This window comes from Festucalex cinctus, chromosome 8 (genome assembly GCF_051991245.1).
Source record: "Festucalex cinctus isolate MCC-2025b chromosome 8, RoL_Fcin_1.0, whole genome shotgun sequence".
Taxonomy (NCBI): Eukaryota; Metazoa; Chordata; class Actinopteri; order Syngnathiformes; family Syngnathidae; genus Festucalex; species Festucalex cinctus.
The window spans coordinates 15323130-15341975 of NC_135418.1; the positions used below are offsets into that span (position 1 = coordinate 15323130).

At 37.9% G+C, this 18846-nt stretch overlaps 1 protein-coding gene across 2 annotated transcripts; it reads right to left on the reverse strand.

The window, feature by feature from the left end:
- Window positions 1-908: 908 nt before the first annotated feature.
- dnajc11b (DnaJ (Hsp40) homolog, subfamily C, member 11b) lies at window positions 909-17187 on the reverse strand. Of its 2 annotated transcripts, none has more exons than XM_077530602.1 (16): window positions 17055-17187; window positions 16164-16293; window positions 15983-16056; window positions 15781-15882; window positions 14938-15066; window positions 14713-14835; window positions 13270-13343; window positions 12985-13174; window positions 10979-11064; window positions 8579-8695; window positions 8361-8516; window positions 5907-5976; window positions 5761-5818; window positions 3618-3760; window positions 3409-3538; window positions 909-2372 (listed from the first exon to the last, which is right to left on the reverse strand). In XM_077530602.1, exons 1-16 carry the CDS (start codon window positions 17127-17129, stop codon window positions 2347-2349), a joined length of 1683 nt encoding a protein of 560 aa, XP_077386728.1. In that variant the 5' UTR covers window positions 17130-17187; the 3' UTR covers window positions 909-2346. The 2 variants fall into 2 exon arrangements, with proteins under 2 accessions (XP_077386728.1, XP_077386729.1); XM_077530603.1 differs by lacking the exon at window positions 17055-17187 and adding an exon at window positions 16910-16992.
- Window positions 17188-18846: the final 1659 nt, after the last annotated feature.

Genomic DNA, 18846 nt, shown 5'->3' on the forward strand with positions numbered 1-18846 from the left:
AACGTTGACTCAACATTTTATCAACCTTGCACTTTCTGTATAATTTAAATGTTAGAATTCAATGTAAAATCAACCAAAGATACATGTAGATTCTGATTTAGATGATGGTTGAAACGACATTGATATTGTGTGATTTATGGTTGAAAAGCAAACGTTGACTCAACATTTTATCAACCCTGCGCTTTCTGTTTAATTTAAACGTTAGAATTCAATGTAAAATCAACCAAAGATGCATGTAGATTCTCATTTAGATTATGGTTGAAACGACATTGATATTGAGTGATATATGGTTGGAAAGCAAACGTTGACTCAACATTTTATCAACCTTGCGCTTTCTGTATAATTTAAACTTTAGATCTCAACGTAGATTCAACACTTAAGCCGAACTATATTTCAACGTTGATTCAACCACATTTTGCTATCTGGGAAGTTTCTCACTGCCTCATTTCAAGAACGTCAAACAACTAAAGTACAAGTAATATAATCTTGCTTAGTTACATTATGTATTTACACATTAGCTACTTTACACTCAGTCTCATGTCAAGCAAGTTATGTAGTAGAAGTTAGGTTCCTCGATATTTCCCACTTCTGACATAAATGCTAGTTTTGCCCAGAAACTGTGCCTGCTTGACCGTCACTAAAATATTATACTCTGTCAAGTTCCGAAATTCCAGTAATTTAAAACTCTTCACTTCGGAATCAAATTTATTGTATTTACAGATGAGCCCACACGCTGCTACACATACTGCACTTTAAACTACATACGGACATTTTGAAATGGGGCATGGAATGTTACATATAGGCTGCTGTTCCTTACGCTGGCCTGAGAGTGACGCTGCAGCGCGCATGAGCAGAATCCCCCCCCCCCCCCCCAAAAAAAAATAAATAAAAATAAATCACAATATGGTACACTTCGACACGCGCTATTCCGAAAAGCAACCACAACACAATTCGTTTTACTTTTAACCGATAGCAATATGTAACGTCTTAAAGATGTTTCCTTCCCTTAGTTGAATAAGGTGTCAGAAATATTAGAAACATGTTCTAACTCAACAATTCAGCATTACTATCTTCGTAAAGGCAGGACATTTGTTGCACCTCCTGTATTAGATCTCATTAGATTGTGCATGTGTACCTTATAAAGTGCAACACATTTTAAAATGATAAATGAGAAACACTGAAGGCTTTGGCAAACAAAATTTGAGACTAACAAGATGGCAAATCGGTATTAATTTCCACCTCGGAATTATTCACAGCATTCGCTCGATTAAGTGCAATATAGGCATATGTAGTGTTTCCCTTCATTACACACCTTATCACAATTGCTATTATAATCCCTATAATCATGATCAATTATGTTTGAAAGAACAATATTTGATAGAATAACTCAAAGCTGAAGGGGGCACATTATGTGCAAAAAGTGCAGTTCTTCTAAAAGGACAAAGAAAAAAAAAGAAAAGCACAACTGAAACTAACACAACAAAAAGACATAAAGCGAAATCAACATGTGAAGGATATGAACTTGACGTGATGTGCTCATTGCCAAACATTTCATCATTTAAAACAAAGAGCACCTGGCTCGTTCTGTCCAGTATGACAAATTCAAAGTCCCAGTTCAAGAGCAAAATGTTAAATAAAAGTAAACTTCACACATTGCATCAATTTATATGTTAGTAGCACTCAATATGTAATTATTGCTACAACAAAACCAGAAGCCGAGTCAGAATAAATGAAATTATGTGACCATTTCCTAAAATAAACAGATTAGCACCATCCTGTCACTTCACTATTCCCGAATACTATTTTTTTTTCCACACAGTGACACTCAACTGTGCATCAGAAATAAACTAAAACATGTTGATGTGACCTTAACAAAACATAACCTTCAGTCCAAGCCATCCTATGACTTGATCCAGTTTGCACGACGAGTATATTATACTCTGTAATATATCATAAATCTTCTGAAGGACGAAGAGTGATAATGAGGTAAAAACACACTTTCCCTTTCATAGCCGTGTACTTGACACTTTGAAGCTTGACATCTGGCTGCAAAACTTCGACCAATCACTGATGGCACCATGATGGGCCCTTCTGTTGAGTGCTACTCGGTCCTCCTTCAGTGGCCAGACAATATTTGAGCTGTTCTGTCAAGTGTCAGGCAGACGTGCGCTGCAAACTCCCAGTGGATGTTTTCACCCCGCAGCTGGGAGTCACTTCGTAGGAAAAGAAGGAGGGAGGGACTTGATAGAAGATTCACTAAATACCATCACAGAGGAGTACCAAAGGTTGGACTTTTGTCCAAAAATGTATATAGTTCCCTCATTGCCCTCTGGTGCTCCATGGCGCCTAAGGTTCACTTTCAATCCTGTGAGCTGATGAGACAAAAAAAAAAAAAAAAAAAAAAAGAATGGTTTCAGTACGAGTTCATGCATTCAAATGACAGCACATAAATAATTTTACATTATTATTTTATATGCTCGCCCACTAGTCAAAACACGACATTCTGATTAACATGGTGTTTGTGGAATTTGAATTAATGTTGCATTCGAGGAAGGTGGATAGTGGCACTTTTCCAACCTCCGACTTCACGTCAATCTGACGTCACTCGACAATGGCGACGCCCATGGAGACCTAAACCATGAATGGCAAAACATAATTTACACGCTTCATATTCATCGCTTTACATTAATTAATTAATAACATGATTTGTACTTACTGACTCAAAAACAATTTATCGGAATCAGCCATCGTTGTTTACCTTCACCTCAAACGCGAAATTGGACAATCCGAGTGGGATCATTCCGATTTCCCACCTTCCTCGAATGCAGCAGAAGAAGCAAAATCCCTCTATTTTGATCCATTTCTGAGGGCGGCCATTTTGCCACTTGCCGACTGACAACGACATAACAGTTGCTAATGGCTCAGGTAACGACCAATCACGACTCGGCTTGTGAATATCACCTGACCAGATACATAGATGAACAAAGACACTTGTGGAAAATAGATCAACTTTTCTGGATCAACTGTGAAATTGGATCATGTCTTCACTGCATTTTGAGTCCACTCTGATTAGTATCACTGTGTGGCTACTGACATTAGTGTGGTATGAGATTATCCAATTTATTTACCGGCAATTGGTCTGAAAATAAGGATATATATTTTGGATTAGCCTATGCCAGCAAAAAACAAGTGGCAACAGGCAGAACAATTAAATGTTCTTCCACTAGATGGCAGAAGCTACATCAACCTGTTGCTAATTATACAACACAATAATAGCTTTGTTCAACTAAATAGGCCCACATTTCACGCTGAGTAATTTGCTCATAAACGGAGACAAGATGATGATTATTTCAGGATGGATGAATGGGTGAAGCAAAATGAAGTGCTTGGACGCTACAGCCAACTCACATTGTTTGGGTATTCGCAGCGGCTCTGTGTCTGCGCAGATGACTTGATGCATGACTCCTCTGAACTGGTACAGCAACTTGAGGCCCTTCTCCTCTCCCACACAGGGGTCGTAGAAGCCTGGCAAGCCCGCCTGCGGCAAGGGAAGAGATTTGTTTCGAAAAAGGCCGATGTGCAATCACAATACAGTACACGTGCACATACATGCATACCTTGGAAGTCTCAGTGAGGATGAGTTTGGAGTCCTTGACGAGGCACTGCAGCGGCACGGTGACGTCAATGACTTTGGCTTTCTCCTGCTTCTGGCTCGTGTCGGACACAAACTTTCCATACCAGGCATTCAAAATGATCAGCCCTACGGTTATGAACAGTTAAAAAAAATTTTAAAAAAAAATCGAATAATCAATATCAAATCCACTTTTCTTTTCAAGCGCAATATCGATTCATAAACCATGAATTGATTATTTTACATATATCTTGTCACATAAATTCTTAAGACAATAGATTTTTAGAGACAGATTTTACTAGGACTGTGCAATTGATTGAAATTCAATTACAATTTCCCTTTTTACACTCCATAATTACAAAATTGGGGTAATCGTAAACAAAAAATAAAAGATTATTAATACTAATTTTGAGTTGTTTAAATGTGTATATTTTCACTTTTTTTTTAATTTTAAAATAACTAATTTAATCAATCTTGTCTGGTCCAAAAGAAATTTTCATAATTATAGTGTTTCAACACAATTTGTTTTGCACAAAAAAAAAAAAAAAAAAAAAAAAAAAAAGACGTCCTAAACATGATTTCGATTATTACCAAATTAATCAGGATTAATATTTTCTTCATAACCAAACAGCCCCATATCTTATTGTTTTCTTGAAATTTACTGTCCACATAAAGTCAAAAGTATTTTTCTTACATTTATGAAAGACCTGACTTGTTGCACTTTAAGACAATTTGGAATCTTTCTAATTTATATTTACAATTATTTAATGTATGGATGGATGAATTAATTTGATTATGAAAATATTTTCATCTCATCCTTGCTGATGTGAATGTTTGTGTAAGACTTAAGTGATTACAACTTATGTTACTTTCATTAAAGGCCTGGTCTTCCGTTTTCACTCAGGACAATGCATTATATAAATACAGGATGTATACATATGAACTCCTTCTCAATCTATACCTCTGGGCTTCTGTTAGTGTGTGGTGGTGATTTTTTTTCCTAAACCCCAACCCCCCCCCAGCCTGTATTTTGCCATTTTGTGTTTTGTTTTGTTAACAGCGAGACGTTTCTGTGAACAGACAGTTGTTTACCCCTCCAGCCAATTGCAGAGCGGGAGGTGGCGGGGGGCGTGTCACTCACTGTCGGCAGACGGGGCCGGGCGAATTTGTCGGCTGCATGACGTCACTCCCGCGGCAACTTGACAGCACATACAGATTTTTTTTTCCACTCACGTGAGTGAGTGAGTGAGTGAAAAATTAAAAATCTGCGCGTGCTGTCAAGTTGCAGCGGGAGTGACGTCATGCAGCCGACAAATTCGCCCAGCCCCATCTGCGACACGCCCCCCCGCCATGCACCCTGCTCTGCGATTGGCTGGAGGGGTAAACAACTCTCTGTCCGACTCCACAGACACATCCCGCTGTTGACAAAACAAACACAAAATGGCAAAATACAGACTTGAGGGTGGGGTTAGAAAAAAAAAATTACCACCACACATTAACAGAAGCCCAGAGGTGTAGACTGAGAAGGAGTTTATGTGTATACATTCTGTATTCATATAGTGCATTTTCCTGAGTGAAAACGGAAGACCGTGCCTTGAATAAATTAAATAATTTCACCAGATACTGCCTCTCCAAAATTTACTTTGGAATTTAATATTTGTGGAATCTTTATCATGTCCTTGACATTTAAGAAGAATAGTTGTGCCATAATACATCGATGTCGGATTGAAGTGAATCGAATCGAACCCTTGTAAATTGAAATTGATTCGATTGAGGACATTAGAATCGATGCAAGCGCATCTGAAGGGTAAACACATTCAGCGAGTGTCTCCTCAAATAACCGCCTGCAACCTCTACGTAAATGTGACAGGAAATTAATTAGCACACTGAGGTCACAGTTTTGATTTATGGCAAAGTGCTCGGACGCAGATTTACACATTTAACCTCTGTAGACGCTGCGGCATACAGATTGGCTTCACAGTACGGGATGAGGTAAGTTTGAGTCCTGCAGCTACGGTATATATCATGTGGCTGACAACCAACATGACAAATGTGTCTGATTTACACCTTATTAAGTTTTGAACTTGTCTACAAGCGCAAAGTGGTCATTTCCACACGTTGCGTTTTACCCATCTTGGATTCTTCTGCTTCTATGATTCTCTTCACAGACTCCTGCATCAGCAGAACCTGAAGAGTGGAAGGGGCAGAAGTTTTGCTCCCAGTAGCGATGATCAACCATTCCATGTGAAAAGTGAAAGTAGTGCGCGAGACTCACAGCGGACTCGGCCTCCTGCTTCTTCTTGGCGATGTCTGTTGCTGAGCTCTTCCTCTGCAGCTCCAGTTCTCTGGGAAGCACAGGGACATGCATTACTTACTAGGACTGACCGTGGAGGTTCGCTTCGGTGAACTCTTTTACAAAGCCAGCCCCCGTGATAGTATGTCAGTAAATGAGGCAATAAACAATGCCAAAAGGAGCTTGCGAAAAATGAAGAAACTGGAGTGGCAAGGCAGCTGATTTAAAATGCGGAGACTGCTGTCACGACTCTGTCGCAGAAAACTGAAATACTCTCCGAATCCCCAAGTTGGGGTGGCATCTCACCAGGGTTAGTAAGTTGAGTAAACAAGTAAATTGGCATGACGGTGGAGTCGCTATCCTGCAATGATGTGCAATCTCCGTGTAATGCTGTCCATCTTGTTAGAACCGCTCGACTCCAGCTTTTTGCGTCACTATTTGGACTTCATTTTTTATATTGAAGGCGAATTGGAAATAAAATGTGTTCATCTACTATCTTGCAGCTGCTGCTCTGATACAAAAAATAATAATAAACATACCGCAGACTGGTTCAGCTCACAATGATAAACTCTAATTTGGTCTGATTTTCAAATGTGGAGGGTGTCGAAGAGAAGGTTGCGTTATCTGTGTCAGCTCCGTGAATAGCGGGACATCAGCCGCTGAATTCACAACACGACACGGTAAACAGACAACAACAATGAAGGACATCTGACTTTTGATCTTTCTTTCGTGTTTTTTGTATTCTCATTTGTTGTGATCATTTGTGGGATGTGGTAGTGCATGTCAATTTTTGGTTTAATTATTGTTTATATAAATGAATGACATCAAAAATGGGTTGAATTCATCATGGACACAAGCAACTTGTTTTGCAGTAAACTAAATAACTACATCAATAAATTGTACATCGTGTCAGACATCCATTCATCCATTTTCTATGGCACGAGTCCTCATTAGGTTTGCTGGTGAGCTGGAGCCTAACCAAGAGTGGCAAGGTGGTCACTAATTAACCGTGGGGCACAAATGGAAAACATATATTTACATGAAATTCACATGAGAACATGCAAACGCCACACAGAGAAGTCGGAGCCAAGATTTGAACCCAGGACCTCGCGACTATGACGCTGATGTGCTAACCGCTATGTCTTGTCAGATACATTTTTTTTTTTTAATCCAACTAACATGCATGGTGTCATACAGATGACAAAGTTAACTGCTTGACTGTTATCAGATAGTGGCCAAGGGGTGGAATTACATTTAAAAGTAATTTTGGACGTGTAAAATTAATCATTTTATACATAATACATATAATGGACGACTATCTTGTCCACTGTCTGCTCTAACTTGTCTAGCAACTCAAGTCGCAAGTTGTGGTAACAGTGGACAAGATAGTCATCCATTGCCGGGGCTCTCCATTGCAAGCCGGCGGGACTTCCTTGTTCACCGAGCTGCTCACTCGACCAATGACAGGCAGTTTGCAACTGCGGAGTCCAACCCAAGACACGCTTAGGTCCGCCCCGTTATTTGAATTTACATTTCGACTTGGCAGTACGGCCCAAAACTGGCAACCTTTAAAATAAAAAAAAATGACTAAATAAATGAATAAATAAATCCATCCATCCATCCATCCATCCATCCATCCATCCATCCATCCGCTTGCTCCTCACAAGGGATGTGGGGGTGCTGGAGCCTATCCCAGCTAGCTTTAGGCAGTAGGTGGGGTACACCCTGAACTGGTTGCCAGCCGATTGCAAAAATAAATAAATAAATGACATAGTGAAAATAAAATAAATATAACAAATAAAAAATGTAATTCAAAAATTAAATACGAATGACATGTGTGTGTATATATATATATATATATATATATATATATATATATATATATATATATATATATATATATATATATCAATTTTATTTTTTTTAATTGCTTTTTTATTTCCATTTATATTTATTTTTTGGGATATAATTTTTTAATTATATTTTTTATCTCCATTTTTATTTTCACTTTTTTGCCATTTATTTATTTATTTAGTCATTTGTTTATTTAGGATTTTGGCAGTTTTGGGCCTCCATAAAAATGATTGTACTGACTATAACTAGAGTAAAAACATTGACAGTTTTTGTTGACTAAAACCAGATGAATAAAATTGTTTTCTTGGATTAAAATAAAGACTAAAATGCTATTTTTATAGTCGAATAAAAATTGAGTAAATAAAAAGGGGATGAGATTGACTAACTACCGGTATGTTAAAAACTAACAAGCATAACTGAAACTGGACTAAAGCTGAGACTAAATAAAAAATAAACTAATTTAAAAATGGCTGATAAAATAAACATTAGAATTGGGTCAACTGCAAACACTTTAAGTAACAGAGACAACCTAATGCGCCCTGTAATTGGGGGAAAAAAATAAAAAATAAAAAACTGACTAACTCTTCCTTCTGTGCTCGCGTGTAAGGGATGATGACCAGTTTGTGGACGGCCATGTAGACCAGCAGTGGCCCCACTGTGGCGTAGAAGACAGCACTGGGCAGCAGCTGGTCGGTCAGGTGGACCGGAAACAGGTACGTCTGACTGGCACGTGCCAACCTGCCAGAAAACACCCATTAGCTCATCCCACAAGGCCCATCAAATGGTGGGCCGGTCAGTACTTGATCTTCAGTGTGACTCCCTGAGGGACGCCGACGCTGACAGTGGCTGACAGGACACTGTGGCGGCTGATCTTCCTCTCTGCTCCGTATTCCAGCACCGTGCCGAACCAGCCTGTCCTGGAGAAGGAGAGACATGGACGTCAATAGAGAGCAAGAGGCCGCTACTGACGACAGCAACATGAGCAGAAACGTGCAATGACTGCAAGAAGGCTGTTTCTTTCCCGTAATGTCATGTATATGTGTATATATTTAATTTCTTAAAGTGATACTTGACTCAGTGAGTCATTTTCAGCAGTAAAAAGTTAACATTTTGTCAATAATTAATGTGGTAACTTCATTATTTTTCATGTACAATTAGTACAATTAAAAAGTAATTTTTCTACTTGCTGTCGACTGATGATGACGTCACCTGTGCTGAGGAAGTAGATAACGACCAATCGTGGCTCAGTTTACTGACCAAACCCAGAAAGCAGGTGAGCCATGATTGGTCGTTACCTACTTCCTCAGCACAGGTGATGTCATCATCAGTGGACAGCAAGTAGAAAAATTATTTTTTAAATGTATTAATTGTACATGAAAAAAAAATTAAGTTATCAAATTTATCCTGGAAAAATGTGAACTTTTCACTGCTGAAAATTGTTCATTAAGTCAAGTATCCCTTTAAATTATAAAGTGTCGTGGTAAGTTCAGTGCTTTAAGGGATACTTCATTGAGCCATTTTCAGCAGTAAAAAGTTAATATTTTATAGATAATTAATGTGGTAACTTCATTATTTTTTATGTACAATTAGTACCTTGAAAAAATATTTCTACTTGCTGTGGAGTGATGATGACATCACCTGTGCTGAAGAAGTAGGTAATGACCAATCATGGCTCAGTTTACTGACCAAACCCAGAAAACAGGTGAGCCATGATTGGCCTCAGCACAGGTGATGTCATCATCAGTCGACAGCAAGTAGAAAAATGACTTCTTAAAGGTTTGAATTGTACATGAAAAATAATGTTATCAAATTCATTCTGGACATAATATTAAGGGATACTTTACTTATTTAGCCATTTTTGTCAGTCAAACATGAATATTTTGCCTATAATAAATTTTATATTTTCATTATTTTTCATGTACAATTAGTAACTTAAAAAACACATTTTGCAGCTTGCTGTCAACTGAAAATGACATCACAAGGGCTCAGGTAACCAATCACAGCTCAGCTCGTGAATGTCACATGACCAAACTTAGAAAACAGGTGAGCTGTGATTGGTTATCTGAGCCCTTGTGATGTCATTTTCAGTTGACAGCAAGTTGCAAAATGTGTTTATGTAATGAAATAAACAAATTAATTATAGACAAAATATTAACTTTTTATTGCTATAATGGACTAAATAAGTGAAATATCTCTTTAACCTTTCAATGCTGAAAATTGTTCAGTGAGTCAAGTATCCCTTTAAGTAGTGCAGTCCACATGTTAACATATTGTTTCATGAAACATGAAAAGTTGAAGAGATAAAGCCAAAGATTTGCTTGCATTATAGCTGTATTTTTTTATGTACAAACTTATATTTATGCCACACTTAACTCTAATTGAAGTAGATACTGCAGATAAACTGTTATATTAATTCATGGTTCATTTGCCAATATTTTAGAGTAAGACAAACCTACAAGACCAAAACATTTAAGTACAGCATAATAAACCTGATAGTTTATTATAATACAGATTAATGTATTGCTTGTGTTTGTTTAGGGAAAAAAAACATGTGAAGAGGACCTTTAAAAAATTCAGCACATGAATTCGCAATCGCAACACTGAGGAATAAATCACAGTTAGATTATTTTTCCAAACTGCTCAGATACCACTGTATAGTACTTCTTTTTACCACAGAGCAACTAATCATCCTCAAACTTGGGGAGACTGAACTACTGCCACTGCTATTCATAGATCACACATAATCAAACAATTAACATCTTCAGATCTAATATTTGACCATCAATCATTTGTGCAAGCTGTGGGGCAGTGACATCGCCGATTCTTTCTTTGAATAAAATGATGTTTGATCATGAAATAGTGTAATTATTTAATCTGCTTTTGATACTGACTTGGTGAGTGAGCGTTAAATTCATAAAATATTCAACAATTCTGATTTCTGATCACAGAGTCAAGTTGAGCTGTTAAATTAAATAGTTTGGCAGCCATGATCAAGATATGCAATGACATTGTGGAAGTACTGAGATCACAAAAGAGTGTTTTTTTCCGCCAACAAATTTTCTTTGTACTCAATTCATTATAATTCTTTCAATTCATTTAATCAACAATCAATTTTGCACAATCATCTTTCTAGTCAACTACGAAACCACCATTCCTACCCGTTACAATTGAATTTGACCTAGTTGTGCTATGACACTTACTTGATAGAACCTTTGACTTTGGTTTCATCCTCATCTTGGAACTTGTACTGGTAGCTCATCATTAGGTAGGAGTGGGGAACACCCAGCTAGAGAGACCATTTCAATATTGCATCTTAATTAGAGCACAAACAAAATAACTGGGCCACATCATTAGGTGCATGAGAGAAAAAAAAAGGAGAGATACAATAATAATCCTCAGGCTGGATTCACATTTTTAAGGAGCTTTCAAATTTTATGATGTAATAATATAAACACCTCTCCAGTGCAGTTCCTCTTTTGCTCCATAATGATGAATGATCAAATATACTGCAGCTGTTAAATATACAGGAGCATCTCAATAGATTTGAATATTGCGAAAAGCTTAATTAATTTCCATAGTTCAATTCAAAAAGTGAAACTCATTACTTATTGTCACAACACATAAAGTGCAATATTTCATTATTTTATTTTGTAATCAAGAAAATTAGCGGTATTGATATTCAGCATTTTGACAAATATCGGAATCTGCCTTTTTGAAGACTCTTACGGATGATATTAGATCAATTTAAAACTGTTATCTTCGTGAACTAATTATTTAAATTTTCAGATAACTCATTCGTTCCCAGCCATTTTTACAGAAGCAATCCCGTTCGCTCCCGACTGTTTTACTAGATTTTGACTGATTTTGCAAGGCCCACAGAATATTGTGTTCTATTGCTATAAAAACATGGACGCTATCAAAAGAAAGATTAAAGTCTCTTCTTTCATCAGGAAAAAAGTATATTTCTATATGTTTCCGTTTTGCAGCAATTAGCATTAGAATATATCTAAGTTTAATCAATTTTCACAAATCTATTTAGAATTGTGAGTAATTGAGTTTTTTTTTTTTTCAAGATGGCCCTGGTTGATCTCTTTTGCTTTGCTTCCACCTGCTGGCTGTTTGTGTAATAACTACCATTTCTGAAACCGTTTTTTGCAGTTGAGAGGCTGCAACAAAGCCTTCTGTATCCTCTAGCATTAAAAAAAACAACAACAAAAAAACAAAGAAACGTATAAATACGTTTTTAGGACACTTAAAACATAAAAAAAAAAAAGTTATTGGGAGCAAATGAGTTAACTTTATAAGAGATGCTGCTGACCCTGGGAACTCTCAACAACTTCTGTTCTTGTTTGAACTTAGATCAGTAAAAAAAAAAAAAATCAACATTTCAGATATTTTGAAATATTTTGAAATTTTATTTAGAAAACTCTAGAAAATAATACGGAGCTATTATCTTATTTAAGTGTTCTTTTTCAGTTATTAATACAAACTAATTACCCTGTGACGTTACTGAATATTTTGTTTTAATTAATTTTAAAACAAAGAAATACATTGACTAAGATTGCAGGGAAAAAAAAAACACCATCCATCCATCCATTTTCTTGACCGCTTATTCCTCACAAGGGTCGCAGGAGGTGCTGGAGCCTATCTCAGCTGGCTTTGGGCAGTAGGCGGGGGACGCCCTGGACTGGTAGCCAGCCAATCGCAGAGCACACAGAGGCAAACAACCATCCACATTCACAAGCACACCTAGGGACAATTCAGAGCACCCAATTAACCTGCCATGCATGTCTTTGGCATGTCAGAAGAGACCGGAGGACCCGGAGAAGAGCCACGGTAGGCACAGGGAGAACTCTACCCAGGAAGGCCGGAGCCTGGACTGGAACCCGAGTCCTCAGTGAAGAAAAAAACAAAAAACAAAAAAAAAAACACCAATATTTTTCAAATCTTAAAAGTTGGTAAAAAAAAAAAAAAAACATGCTTAAAAGATGTCAACAAAGTTATGAGCTGGAGTCTGTTTTTTTTTTTTACGGCAATATTTTCCCTTTTTGTGAAAATGAATATCGGCTCCACATAGCCGTTATCTTCTTTCTTACTAATAACTGGATTCGTATCAGCCCTGAATAAAACATATCAGTCTTTCTCTATAAAACATGATGGAAAAAGACATGAAAATGAATTTTAAGACAGGTCATGTTCGGCTTACCTGTACAGCCAGAGTGAGGTGACTGCTCTTCGTGTCCCGCACCACACTTGTAGTCATGGCACTGGTGGGCCCCCAGCGCCACTGCAGATAACCCATCGTGTTTTGGTCCAGGTGGCGGGCCGTCATCAAAGAACAGCTGGGCCGTAAACCACGGGGGGAAAACTGCAAGCCGCACTGCGCCGTCAAGAAACTGAGCAGATGAATTGCGTAGAGCAAATATAATCAGAAAAACAAAGTCCATGTGCTACATATAATACGAGGATAAACACATTACATGGGCCATACCATCGCTGTGTAACATTACGAAACACCTTTAATCCAATAAGAGGTCCCAATATGTCTCCTGCTCCAAACTCCACCTGCATGGATGAATGCACAATGTAGGATTACAAAGGGAGACAAAAATAATTAGGACTGCAAGCATACGTAGTTCTTTTGTCAATCGCATGCGTCAAAGTGGTCGGCACATTTGCTGTGGATGGCAGTGGACTCCTTGTGGACGTTTGGATCCTTGTGATCATAGTGATAGCAAGAAGAATTAAATGTCCTTCCACTAGATGTCAGAAGATACAATTAACGTGTATCCACCTGTTTCCATTCATATAACATTTTAAACAATCACCTCCGTTTTCTTAAGATAGAACTCAGGGGCAGAAGACACAATAAAAAGCAGCAGAGGCCCCAGAATTGAACCCTGTGGAACACCATATGTTCAGTTATACTGTACATGTGAATTCATATTGCACATATTTGTCCGACCACTTCACAGGGATTAGCCCAGGCAATGTAGCGTGATCACCTGTAGCCAATGATGAACAAGTCGGCCGTGTCATTACGAATCATTTGAGTCCGGTGACTGTCTTGACCTCCCCCGAACCCAAGACTGACTCAACAAACCCCTGCGGTTTAATCAAAGCCAGGTTAAGAACCACTGCCCAATTTGTCCAAATGGAAACTTGAAACAAAAGTTCCTGTTTCAATTTCAGGCATGGTCTGTAACTTTTTCTACATCTTATAACGCCAAGCAAATTTTGTATTGATTGGTGAAACTGAAATGATTTTTGGAGTGGGTGGCTACAATACGAACATTTTCAACAGGATAGACTCGCTTGCAGAAAACAAAGAGTCAGGCATGTTGAAGCCTGCCAAAAAATAAAAATAAAAGCTATTCATTTGTTGGAAGAATAATAACGCTGATTCCAAGGGGGCTTTTGCACACCTGATGCTCGCCCCAAACAATCGTGAGCACTTAATTAAGATTCACTCATTCATTATGGTTGTACTATTACAGTGTTTCCCAACCTTTATTGAGTCAAGGCACATATTTTAGTTTAGATAAATCTCATGGCACACTGCAAAACAAAACTATCACAAGAAACTATGAATAAGGAAATAAACATGATCTTTAATGTCTCAGTTTGCTCACAAAATTTATGTACTCGGTGTGAAAACTGAATCTGTTTAGTTCAACACAAAGTTATTATGTTATATGAATTGCAAAAAGTTAAGGGGACATACAGAACAGATGTACCTTCTGCCATCTAGTAGAAGAGCATTTAATTATTCTGCCTGTCACGATATGGCAGTGACATAGCTAGATTAACAAAGATACATAACATTACTAGTAAATCATTTTTGGACCAATTAATTGACATTGAATGGCACACTGCCGTGTCATACTTGTTAAGAATCACTCGGCCGTCCGTCTCTGGCATGTTTGAACCTCACCTCTCCCCAGCCTTTAGCAGACGTAACCCTCCGAACTGTCATGTTGATGTTGCCCCCTCCGTTGCCATTGTGTGTCGAGAGCGAGCCAGAGAGCACTGCTGTGTCAGAGATCGTCAAAGGGGCCTAAAGAATAACGACAAAGCTGATCAAACAGTCCAAAGTGTAACAAGCTGCCGAGTGATCTTTGCATATTTTACTGATTTTTTTATTTTATTTATTTTTTACCTCGATTGACTGGGAGATGTGCATCTTGTTGATCTCAAGGTGAGGAAAACCTCCCCCTGGCGACTCTTCAAAGTCCTCATCGTAACGGTCAAAGAGGTCGGTCGCATCCACACCCACACTGATAGTGCCCTATTGATAAATGAATAAAGGCTTGATTGAAGGAATGCAGAATAGAATACAATATAGTAAAGTTAAACTGCACAATAATCCACAAAGGAACAAGGGCTCGACCGCTATGGATTTTTTTTTGTGGCCGATGCCGATATTTGGCAGAAATTAATTCCAATAAGCAATAAATCGGCCAATTAAAAAGATATAACAACTTTTTTTTTTGGTCCCTCAACACTTACAGAAAGAAAGACATGCATTACAGGAAGAACATTTGCCTGGTTTACAATACTTTGTACATTAGTATTTTTTTGACTTTACAACAGACAGAAAATTTGGCACAAGGCGACCAATTATTTTTCTCCAATTACTTTTTGGGGGAGTGATATTTAAACATCATTATCTTTGTTTTATGTTCTAATGTGTTCACATGTTTAAAAAAAATTAATCAACCAAATAAACTAGTATCCCATTCCCTCCTGTGGCCATATTCTCTTATACCCCCATCTCATCTGAACTGTGCCTCTTTAACACAACGCTTTCCTGAGCAGGACGTCCTCTCTGAGGGGAAGACATACACACTCGGCACAGGAAGGCCTGAGTCAGATGTCCTCACCACTAGTTCACCGTGTTGCTAACCCTGAATATCCAGCCATCAATTTTTCTATAGCTACTGTCCCTACTTTTTAGGCTTTCAATGTCAGAGGTTCCAATTCATGCGACAAAAAAAAAAACCTTAGGATTCGTTCTTTGCTGCAGCTTCCTCTCTTCTCTTTCTCGTTGTAGACGTTCATACTCCTCACGAATTTCTGCCGGTGTTCTTTTTCGTTCCACCACCTAGCCAAGCATATCAAAATATTGAGGATAAGGACATAAAAACAACAACAACAACAACAAAAACAAAACAAAAAAACACTTGAGGAAATAGAAAACCTACCTCCCAACCCTCTACTTCCAACCCTTTCTTCCCAAAGAGGTCGTAGATGGATCGAGCGCGAGGATCACTTAACACTGAGGAGGAAAAAAGGGAAAGAACTTGATGTGATGTACAGAAAACCAACTGTGTTTAGAGATAGATACAGTGATTGAGAGCAAAATATTTCATCTCGTGTCCTGACCTTCGAAGGCTTGGTGCACCTGGTTGAAAAGCTGCTCAGCCTGTATTTTCAGCTCAGGGTCACGATGTTTGTCAGGATGGTAGAGCATGCATAGCCTCCTATACGACGCTTTCAGCTCCTCGATTGTAGCCTGTGATCACAGGGATAGAATACCAAACTCTAACTACAGTAAAACAAACAATATGCAGTATTTGAGGACAAAAACTATGGAAGCCCTTTTGGAATGTGGGCAAAACAAAGTCCACAGACTGGAGCCTGAGCCGAAATTCGAACCCATTACTTCTCAACTGTGAGGCACACTTGGTAACCACCATTACGTTACCTCACTGGTCCGCCATTAATTTTATATGCTTTAATATTTTAAATACTACAATATGATTCTGGCTAAGTGGTCTATGACCACCTCTGCTACTATAGGTGGCGCTATGCCACACTTTTGGACGTTATCACTACACAGGTGCAAACTGCTACTGGACAACCAAGTATGGAACCTCGATTTTCTCGGGGTTTGCATGTTCTCTCCATCCTTGCTTCTTTCCAGATACTCCAGCTTGTAACCATATTCCAACAAACATACATAACATTTCTGCATTCAAGTAAGGCAAATGGGTAAAACTGTGCGCTAGTACCCTATTATTAGTGAATACAATAGCCACATATTAACTAGTATAATATTATGATGTCAGTATGGAAAAGCTAAAGCTAAAATATGTTTGAATGCTTCATTCGTGTCTCCGCAGCATCACCCAGTCTCAAGACTCTCAACCTCCTTCCTCCTCGCTAGCTGGACGACGTTTGGACGTTTCATGGACAAGCGACCTAAGCACTACCGTCGCAGCAGCGGACCTTCTAAAGCTTAAGATCGGTGTAAAACATATTCAAAATCCGTACCTCCTTCCTCACGTTGAGTAGCGAGTAGTAATCCTGGTTATTGAACTCAACATCATCGTCTAAGGACGCAGCCATGTTGGAGCTCGCTATAAGTCCCGCCCACACCTCAAGTGTACCGAAAGCTCATTGGCCAACAAAATCGGGAAAGCAAACTGGCGCCCTCTGCAGGTCGTGTCGGCCTACTCGGTCCTGAGTGGTTTACCACATCTAGATGTTAATACCATGAAGTTAAAGCTGGAATTCTGAACTTTTGCCTAATATTCATCTTTGATTCTAAAACCCAAAAGCATTCAGTACAACAAAAACAAATGAATTGCCCAGTCAATTTCAATACTTTTGGAGGAGACTGTACTGGAATTTAATCAGTACTTCTATTTTTATTAGAGTATTTTATAACATGTCAATATACACATATACAAATCAATTTCCCCTGTTCTCCAAGCTTCAAAATTTTGCTCTTCTCCTATAGACAGCTCTCAGGTCTTCATGTTTCTTTAACAGAAGACGCATTTTTTTTACAGGTTAACCCCAAATCCAAAAACTAGCATTATCTAATGTTTTGGCAATCAATCTAATAGGCAACACCTGAGCATACAAACACCCATCAGTCATTTCCTTTCACTCACTTGGAAAGTGGGTGGCTTCAAACAAAAGGTGCTCTGTCCTGACTTGTTTAATACATCTAGAAATGAAAGCTGGAATTCTGAACTTTTGTCTCATTTTCATCTTTTGGTCAAAAACAAAATATTTTCAGTATACAACAAAAACGAACAAATTGAATTTGCCATTCAAATACTTTTAGAGGGGAGTGTATAAGTTTTTTGTTTTTTTTAAAGTAATCACTGAATCTTACTGCGATACAAAAGAACAAAAAATAAAAAAATAAAAAAAGTAATTTATATACAATACTTATTTTGATAACACAAAACACAAGCGCACACAAAATGTTTAGGTTTTTTTTTTTTTTTTTTTTTAAATAACTGTCACAAGGCTATATTCTTCTGTTCACACATACGTTTTTCACACCTGGTCTTGTACACTTTTCATCAACACACATTCTGCAATCCAGACTTTTTTTTTTTTACATGAAACCAGGCAATGAGTGTGCAAACGCCAAGGAGGCATAATTCATTACGAGTCTTACTGTAAATCATGGAACATGGAGTTTTCCTGAGACTTGCAAATTTCATTGAAATCCATCAGAAGAATAGTACATTTTAAATATTAATTTAATGAATGTTCACGGGCATTTTTAAATTTTAATTGCAGCAAAAACTATTTGCCAAATAGGGAAGAACACCACACTCTACGTGACTGTTCAGTTGGTTTTGGCTGCATTGCTTGGTGTGTAACGATCTAAAACAAACAAACACAACTATTATCTACAATATAAAGGAACACATTCAAACAACTAACATTAAATTAGCTGTAACTATTGACATATGCAGCTAAGTATCGTGGAAAAGTCCATCTTTTTTCATAATTGGATTTGAATTTCAAATTAGCTGCGTTACTACCACCTATACTGGAAGTGTTGAGCATAGATTTATAATGTAAAGCAATTTAATTTTAATGAAATGAATATTGGACCACAGCTCGTGGTCTATATAAACTATATTCATTTGTTTTCAACTGACTAGTTCATTGCTTTTTTAATTCACAGATTTACGCTGATTTTTAAGAATATGAATATATGAATTCCAAAAATCATCCATCCATCCATCCATCCATCCATCCATCCATCCATCCATCCATCCATCCATCCATCCATCCATCCATCCATCCATCCATC

Excerpts from the sequence above, each read along its gene's own strand:
- dnajc11b (XM_077530602.1), bottom strand. The coding sequence starts at position 17,129 with ATGGCTGCGTCCTTAGACGATGATGTTGAGTTCAATAACCAGGATTAC. Across the intron at positions 11,065-12,984 it reads ACCTCACTCTGGCTGTACAG|CTGGGTGTTCCCCACTCCTA; the intron begins GTAAGCCGAACA and ends TGGTCTCTCTAG. Across the intron at positions 8,696-10,978 it reads AAAGTCAAAGGTTCTATCAA|GACAGGCTGGTTCGGCACGG; the intron begins GTAAGTGTCATA and ends CTCCTTCTCCAG.